We start from the raw sequence: 9,021 nt of genomic DNA on the forward strand, positions 1-9,021 counted from the left end.
CCTACCAACATGTTTTTTTATTTATCTTGTATCAAGGCTGGGTGTTGAGCTTGCTCTAATCTTTCTCGCTCTCTTTCCTATCTAACTCTAGTCGAAGGAGTCTTCGTCAGTGCTAAGCTGTGACATCTCAGTGGATGATAAGTACATAGTTACAGGTTCTGGAGATAAGAAGGCCACTGTCTATGAAGTCATCTACTAGACTGCACTGGTGAGCACTAGGATCAGCAACTGACAACCCAAAGTAGCTTTCACTGTCCTAAAACCAACCCTGGGTCAGGGGATACTGCAGAAAGTTCTACACCCTTTGACTTTTTCCACATTTTGTGTTACAGCCTGAATTTAGATTTATTTTTTGGTCACTGGCATACACAAAATACCCCATAATGTCAAATGGGTTTTGAGTCAATAAGTATTCTACCCCTTTGTTATGGCCGAAATAGGAGTAAAAATGTGCTTAACATGTCACACAATAGGTTGCATGGACTCTGTGTGCATGGACTCTGTTTTAAAATGATTTATGAATGACTACCTCATCTCTGCACCCCACACAGTGCAATTATCTATAAGGTCCCTCAGTTGAGCAGTGAATTTCAAACAACGATTCAACAACAAAATACCAGGGAGGTTTTCCAATGCTTCTTAGATGGATAAAATTGAAAAAACAGACATTGAATATCCCTTTTTAAATAACTTCCCATAGTGAAGTTATTAGTTACACTTTGGGTGGTGTATCAATACACCCAGTCACTAAGATACAGGCATCCTTGCTAACTCAGTTGCCGGAGAGGAAGGAAACCGCTCAGGGATTTCACCATGATGCCAATGGTGACTTTAAAATAGTTTAATGGCTGTGTTAGGAGAAATCTGATGATGGATAGCATTGTAGTTACTCCACAATGCTAACCCAATTGACAGTGTGAAAAGAAGGAAGCCTGTACAGAATACAAATATTCCAAAACATGCATCCTGTTTGCAACAAGGCACTAAAGTAATACTTCAAAAAATGTGGCTAAGCAATTAACATTTTGTCCTGAATACAAACTGTGATGTTTGGGACAAATACCACTCTCCATATTTTCAAGCATAGTGATGGCTGCATCATGTTATCGGTATGCTATTAATTGTTAAGGACTGGGCATTAAAAAAAATGCATAAGGAATGGAGCTAAGCACAGGCAAAATCCTAAAGGATAACCTGGTTCAGTCTGCTTTCCGCTAGACACTGGGAGATTAATTCACCTTCAGCAGGACAATAACCTAAAACACAAGGCCACTGGAGTTGCTTACCAAGAAGACAGTGAATGTTCCTGAGTGGCCGAGTTACATTTAACTTAAATCTATGACGACCTGGAAATGGTTGTCTAGCAATGACCATAAACCAATTTGACAGAGCTTGAATAATTTTGAAAATAATAATGGGCAAATGTTGCCCAATCCAGGTGTGGAAAGCTCTTAGAGATTTACCCATAAAGACTCACAGCTGCAGTCCCTGCCAAAGGTGCTTCTACAAAGTATTGACTCGGGGGTGTGAATACTTATGTAAATGAGATACCTGTATTTTATTTTCAAGAAATTAGCAAACATTTCTAAAAATATGTTTTCACTTTGTCATTATAGAATGTTTGGTGGGTGCCTTTAAACAGTTTGGAAAATTCCATAAAATGTCATGGCTTTAGAAGATTCTGATACGCTAATTGACATCATTTGAGTCAAGGTGTTCCTGTGGATGTATTTCAAGGCTTCCCTTCAAACTCAGTGCCTCTTTGCTTGACATCATGGGAAAATCAAAAGAAATCAGCCAAGACCTCAGAAAAAAAATTGTGGGCCTCCACAAGTCTGGTTCATCATTGGAAGCAATTTCCAAATGCCTGAAGTTACCACATTCATCTGTACAAACAATAGTACACAAGTATAAACACCATGGGACCACGCAGCCATCATACTGCTCAGGAAGGAGATGCATTCTGTCTCCTAGAGATGAACATACTTTGGTGCGAAAAGTGCAAATCAATCACAGAACAACAGCAAAGGACCTTGTGAAGATGCTGGAGGAAACGGGTACAAAAGTATCTATTAGAGGTGGACCGATTATGATTTTACAATACCGATTTATTGGACGACCAAAAAAAGCTGATTCCGATTAATGGGCTAATTTTATACATATATTTTGTAAAAATGACAATTACAACAATACTGAATGAACAATGTACACTTTTATTTTAACTTAATATAATACATCAATAAAATCAATTTGGTCATAAATAAATAAATAATGAAACATGTTAAATTTGGTTTAAATAATGCAAAGTGTTGGAGAAAAAAGTAAAAGTGCAATATGTGCCATGTAAACAAGCTAATGTTTAAGTTCCTTGCTCAGAACATGAGAACATATGAAAGCTGGTGGTTCCTTTTAACAGGAGTCTTCAATATTCCCATGTAAGAAGTTTTATGTTATTATATGACTATTTCTCTCTATACCATTTGTATTACATATACCTTTGACTATTGGATGTTCTAATAGGTACTTTAGCCGAATCTCGGAAGTTGATAGGCTTGAAGTCATAAACCGCGCAATGCTTAAAGCATTGCGAAGAGCTGCTGGCAAACACAGGACAGTGTGTTTGAATGAATGCTTATGAGCCTGCTGCTGCCTACCACCGCTCAGACTGCTCTATCAAATCATAGACTTAATTATAACATAATAACACACAGAAATATGAGCCTTAGGTCATTAATATGGTCAAATCCGGAAACTATAATTTCGAAAACAAGATGTTTATTCTTTCAGTGAAATATGGAACCGTTCCGTATTTTATCTAACGGGTGGCATCCATAAGTCTAAATATTGCTGTTACATTGCACAACCTTCAATGTTATGTCATAATTACGTAAATTCTGGCAAATTAGTTCTCAACGAGCCAGGCGGCCCAAGCTGTTGCATATACCCTGACTCTTGCAATGAACGCAAGATAAGTGACACAATTTCCCTAGTTTAATATTTCCTGCTAACATGAATTTATTTTAACTAAATATGCAGGTTTTAAAAAATATACTTCTGTGTATTGATTTTAAGAAAGGCATTGATGTTTATGGTTAGGTACATTCGTGCAACGATTGTTTTTTTTTTTGCAAATGTGCTTTTGTTAAATCATCCCCTGTTTGGTGAAGTTGGCTGTCTTTGTTTGGAAGAAATGGTCTTCACACAGTTTGAATGAGCCAAGTGGCCCAAAATGCTGTATATACCCTGACTCTGTTGCACAGAACGCAAGAGAAGTGAAACAATTTCCCTATTTAAAAGAAATTCATGTTAGCAGGCAATATTAACTAAATATGCAGGTTTAAAAATATATACTTGTGTATTGATTTTAAGAAAGGCATTGATGTTTATGGTTACGACAGTGCTTTTTTTGCAAATGCGCTTGTTAAATCACCCATTTGGCAAAGAAGGCTGTGATTCAATGATAAATTAACAGGCATCGATTATATGCAACGCAGGACAAGCTAGAGAAACTAGTAATATCATCAACCATGTGTAGTTAACTATTGATTATGTTAAGATTGGTTGATTGTTTTTAATAAGATACGTTTAATGCACTTTACCTTGGCTCCTTTTTGCTCTCGCACTACAGGTTGTCAGCCTGCCACACAGTCTCCTCGTGGAGTGCAATGTAATCGGCCATGATCGGTGTCCAAAAATACCGATTATGAAAACTTGTAATCGGCCATTCCGATTACTCGGTCGACGTCTAGCATCTATATCCACAGTAAAACGAGTCCTATATCTACATAACCTGAAAGGCCGCTCTGCAAGGAAGAAGCCACTGCTCCAAAACCTCCATTAAAAAAAAAGCCAGATTACGGTTTGCAACTGCACATAGGGACAAAGATTGAACTTTTTGGAGAAATGTCCTCTGTTCTGATGAAACAAAAATACAATTGTTTGGCCAGATTGACCATCGTTATGTTTGGAGGAAAAGGGGGGACGCTTGCAAGCCGAAGAACCCCATCCCAACCATGAAGCACAGGGGTGGCAGCATCATTTTGTGTGGGTGCTTTGCTATGGACTGGCGCGCTTCACAAAATAGATTGCATCATGAGGTAAGAAAATGATGTGGATATATTGAAGCAACATCAAGACATCAGGAAGTTAAAGCTTGGTCGAAAATGGGTCTTCCAAATGGAAAATGACCCCAAAGTTGAGGCAAAATGGCTTAAGGTATTGGTATTGGAGTGGCCATCACAAAGCCCTGACCTCAATCATATAGAAAATTTGTGGGCAGAACAGAAAAAGTATGTGCTAACAAGGAGGCCTACAAACCTGACTCTGTTGCACCAGCTCTGTCAGGAGGAATGGGCCAAAATTCACCCAACTTATTGTGGGAAGCTTGTGGAAGGCTATCTGAAACATTTGACCCAAGTTAAACAATTTAATGGCAATGCTACCCAATACTAATTGAGTGTATGTAAACTTCTGACCCACTGGGAATAAAAGCTGAAATAAATAATTCTCTCTACTATTATTCTGACATTTCACATTCTTAAAATAAAGTGGTGATCCTAACTGACCTAAGACAGGATTTTTACTAGGATTAAATTTCAGGAATTTTGAAACTGAGGTTAAATTTATTTGGCTAAGATGTATGTAAACTTCCGACTTCAACTGTATATTTAATCCAATTTTGAATTCAGGCTGTAACGCAACAAAATGTGGAATAAGTCAAGGGGTATGAACTTTCTGAAGGCACTACTGTATATACGTGACCTTTTGAACTGTACAACTGACCCTGGGTCATGGGATCCTACAGAACATTGTCTATACATGACCATTCATGGGCAGAGCTTCCAGAACAATTGATGATGGACAGACAGTCGGATGGATGCATGGATATAGAGAGATGGACCGAAACCTCATTATAGACAGATGGACAGAAAGGCAGACCGAAACCTCAGAGGTGCCGAATTAATGGCATTGTAGTTTATTTTTACAGACAAAGAATGTGAATGTCCTGGTGACCTCTACCATTTGTGACCTCTGACCTCAGCTTGCTCTTCTTTCAGACATGACTTTCCACTCAGAACTTTCACACCCTAGTACTGTGTCCCTTCCTACATGTCTGCTATTGCTATCATGTAATTAGTTTTCTTTTCTTTGTATTTTATCGGTCGAGTACTTGTAAAAAGTGTATATATTTGTTTTCTTAAAGTAATTGCTTTAGAAATAACAAATGTTTGGTATGTCTTTTACATGGAAAATATCTAACCAGGAAAATACACTAAATGGTCTTACTGCTAGCTAATATAAATAAATTGAAATGTCTAGATAATAAATGTTCTTTTTATTCTAACAAATGTCTTTTCTCTGGCTTCCAAAGTGAATTGTGACGTTCTTGTTCTTGGGCATGGTCTTTAATCCAAGAAGGCCTATATTCAAAGACCACATGGGTTAACTCGTATGTAGAGACTAATCAGATATGGGTGAGAATGTCAAATGGCACTCATTGCTATAGTCATAATCTTGATTTTCATCTTAAAGCTCATCAATGGCAGACGTGTTGAGGTTAACATTGAGAACATAGACGTCTGAATGGTTCCTCTGGGAGGTTCATTAGCTGAGCACAGCAGAGCAGGTCCATTCACACAGTGATTGTGGGTTAATGCTAATGCAATTATCATTAACGTGCGGTGTGGAGGTTAATTTGCAGGCTAATGACCATTAGAGGAGGGCTTCCAGGGGGAAGTGGAGGAGGTGCTACTGAATAATGAGCTGCTCTTCAGAGAGCAATGAAACTGGCTACATCTGCAAATGGAGACTATGTGCAGTTGCATCAACATTTGTCATCTGCACAGGATACAGCAAAGTGTACACAGTACAATTAAATGCTTGTGTGCATGTTTGTGCGTGCAGGACTGTGGAGCACTGCTTAGTGCTCTTGACTATGGGCCTTTGTGCTAGTGTTGCATGGTATACTGACATTTTTAGATGAAAAAACAAATAACACTTCGGTATAATTATTTTTATACATTCGTTAGGCTACTTCTGTCAAATGTCTTACATGATTGAGAGGATCAACTCTATCAGTTCAGCGCCTTTTTATAGTGAGAAGAGAAAAGTGCCAGGTCCACTTATTTTGGGGCCGGCAAGTAACCTATTCATTGACGTCTAAACTGGTTCCAACTAAAAATGTTTTTGGTATAACTTGAAGTAGCAGAATGAATAAGGAATGTGTCAAAGCAGCCAGTGAGGATGATATACATGTGGAAGATTTTATCTTCAACCATGCTGGAATGATATGTGGGGTATCTGCACGGATCCAGTACTGAATTACACGGAAGTTGGCAGCCCAATAAGCAAACTGGAAATTAGGTAGGGCCATGCCCCCTAAGGGTTTAGGCCTTTTTAAAGGAACACCTTGCGGATCCTTAGATTTTAAAAAATCCAGAAAGTGAGAATATCATCAAGTTTGCGTAAAAAAAGATTTGGGAATAAAAATAGGTATACATTTAAAGAGTTAGAGGGAGGGTATTCTTTTTAACCACATTAATTCAACCAGCTAATGATAGGGGGAGTAGTGAACAATGTCACAAATAATTGAACACACAAAATTCTTAACTCTGAGAAGGGTAATATGAGCTGATCTGCATTTTAAACTGACATTCTTATTGCTATATCCCACACGTTACTCTGTCTTTCGATTCTCACCCTCTCACTCTCACACACGCTGGCTTGACATCTGAATGCTCAGCTATGACAAGCCAACTGGCATTTACTCTTAAGGTGCTGACCAGTTGCACCCTCTATAACCACTGTTTTATATTATTTGACCCTGCTGGGTTTGAACAGCTTAAAAAATGATCTAGCCTTTATGGCCATGTACTCTTATCTCCAACCTGTTCGGATTTAAGTTTTAACTTTAGTATGACTGACACCTTTAGAGAGAGGTCTAATACTTTAATTTCTGCCCTCCGATTTCATATTCATTATATAAATAGGCCAAACCGCAACATTGTCGGCTAAAACTATTTAATTCATGAATGCATTTGAAAGTTGTTAATATTATGATAGTGATCTGTTATCCATCGATTTATTATTAACCCTGCATTTTTATTATATAAAAGCCCTTTAGATATTCTGCTGGAGGCATTTTGTTTTTCCTCAAGCTTAGCAAGCTGTGAATTCTGCAAACAAGCCAAACTAAGAACTACATTTTGTTGGTTGCCATGGTGAATAATCCATTCTTACTCATTTGCTAGAGAACCAGTTTGGATTTAAGTATAACTTTTGTAGGACTGATGCCTTTAGTGAGAGGTCTAATGCTTTAATATTAATTTCTACCCTCTGAATTCATATTCATTATATAAATAGACCCATGTGCACCTTGATATTGGAGACGGAGGTGGGAAGACCTGGTTCACCAGCAACCCAAATCCCCTTCGGAAAGGGAGGATGGAGCCGGTCGGGTGCGACCCAAGCGACATGTAGATGCAAGGAACCGAGCTTGGGCGAGAGACGAAGCCAACCTTCTGGCCCAGAACTCCGCACCGAGGGAAGGGAGAAGCGGAGAGCGTTGGCCCACTACCCAGTCCTCAGAGTCATAGATACTCCCGCCGTTTACCCGGGCCTCATTGATATTTCGCTTTTCCAGAAAATTAACCATGCATGTTCTCTTGTTTTGTACTGTTCTGTAATTTCAACCTAATGATTCGTCTGACAAACAAAGAACTTTGCGTCCTGCAGGCCCAGATCAAAGCCTACTTTTCCAATATTTCTGTCATTCAGGGATATTTATTCCCATAGCATTTTGTTATGGATCCATAATGAAATAAACATCTGCATTTTGAAAGAGTATTTTTATCATCATTTTATTAACGAAGGCATACAGATGTTGATGAAGAAGCCACATTCACCTTCGGATCCATCCCAGTTGGTATTCTGTGGAACCATGCATTTTTTTTTCTCGGTGCAGCCCGTTGTCCAGCCCTTTGTCCACTGATCGCCATGGCTGGTTGTCAGCATGGTTGTATACTCTGCAAAAATACATTCTTCCCTTACCCTCCTTGGCAAGAGTCTATTGTCCTGCAAATAGCCCATAATTGGTGGATGGATGGCTTCTTCTGTATTCCAATGTATTGAATGAATGTATTACTTTTTTTTTTTCATAACAATGCCACTTCATGTCATTCAAATGTACTTTTTATTATGTTTTATTTAGACTTTTTTTTTAAACGGGCTACCTGAGGGCAATACCAAAAATGAGTGGTCTATTAATTCTGTATCCTCCCAACAAAATCTGCAGAGCTTTGAGAATTTTATGCCCCAAATATTCAACATTTTGTTGGTGGCAAGAATTCTATAAAAAATTTAGCTGAAAGGCACAGTCTTGAATCTTGTGAAATTGACAAATCCAGGCATTTATAAATAAATCCAGTCTTAATTTATCAAATGCCTTTTTAAAATCTGCTATAAAAAAAATACCATTCCTGGCTTATGTTTCATGATGTTCTATTATTTCTAGTAGTTGTCGTATATTGTCTCCAATGTATCGTCCTTGTAAAAAACCTGTCTGATCAGAATGAACAACACCTGGTAAAACCCTTTTAATTCTGAGTGCTATGCATTTTGCTAGTATTTTTGCATCACAACATTGAAGTGTAAGGGGCCTCCAGGTTTTTAGATAGACTGGGTCTTTATATTTGCCATCTGGGTCTTGTTTTAATAATAGAGAAATCAGACCTTCCTGCTAAGTACCTGACAGACTACCATTTCTATAGGAGTAGTTAAAACAATCTAACAATGGAGCTTTTAGTATATAAAAAAATACTTGATAAACCTCTACCATCAAGTATGCCATCAAGCCCTGGGGTTTTTCCAGACAAAGGATTTAGTAGCCTCAAAGTTCTTCCTCTGTAATTTGGCCTTCGCACTGATCTTTCTGTACATTTTGGTAATTTTCCATTTTTTATATTATTTGGAAACAATTCCTTACCTTAATCTTCATTCAGTGGGAAAGGATGAGACGGAAAA

General features: G+C 38.2%; 1 protein-coding gene across 6 annotated transcripts in view; it reads left to right on the top strand.

Moving 5' to 3' along the window:
- LOC112263424 (transducin-like enhancer protein 1) overlaps positions 1–8,470 on the top strand; it is a 44,400-nt gene extending 35,930 nt beyond the window's left edge. For 3 of the 6 annotated variants that reach the window (XM_024439611.2, XM_024439616.2, XM_024439614.2), the window contains exon 20: positions 7,363–8,470. In XM_024439611.2, coding sequence (XP_024295379.1) covers positions 7,363–7,479 — 117 coding nt within the window. In that variant the 3' untranslated portion in view covers positions 7,480–8,470. Of the gene's footprint in view, positions 1–91; positions 209–4,804; positions 5,345–7,362 lie in introns of those variants that run through there. The other 3 variants (XM_024439613.2, XM_042330723.1, XM_024439612.2) reach the window with 2 other exon arrangements.
- The last annotated feature ends 551 nt before the right edge of the window (positions 8,471–9,021 follow it).

This window comes from Oncorhynchus tshawytscha, linkage group LG12, assembly GCF_018296145.1.
Source record: "Oncorhynchus tshawytscha isolate Ot180627B linkage group LG12, Otsh_v2.0, whole genome shotgun sequence".
Taxonomy (NCBI): Eukaryota; Metazoa; Chordata; class Actinopteri; order Salmoniformes; family Salmonidae; genus Oncorhynchus; species Oncorhynchus tshawytscha.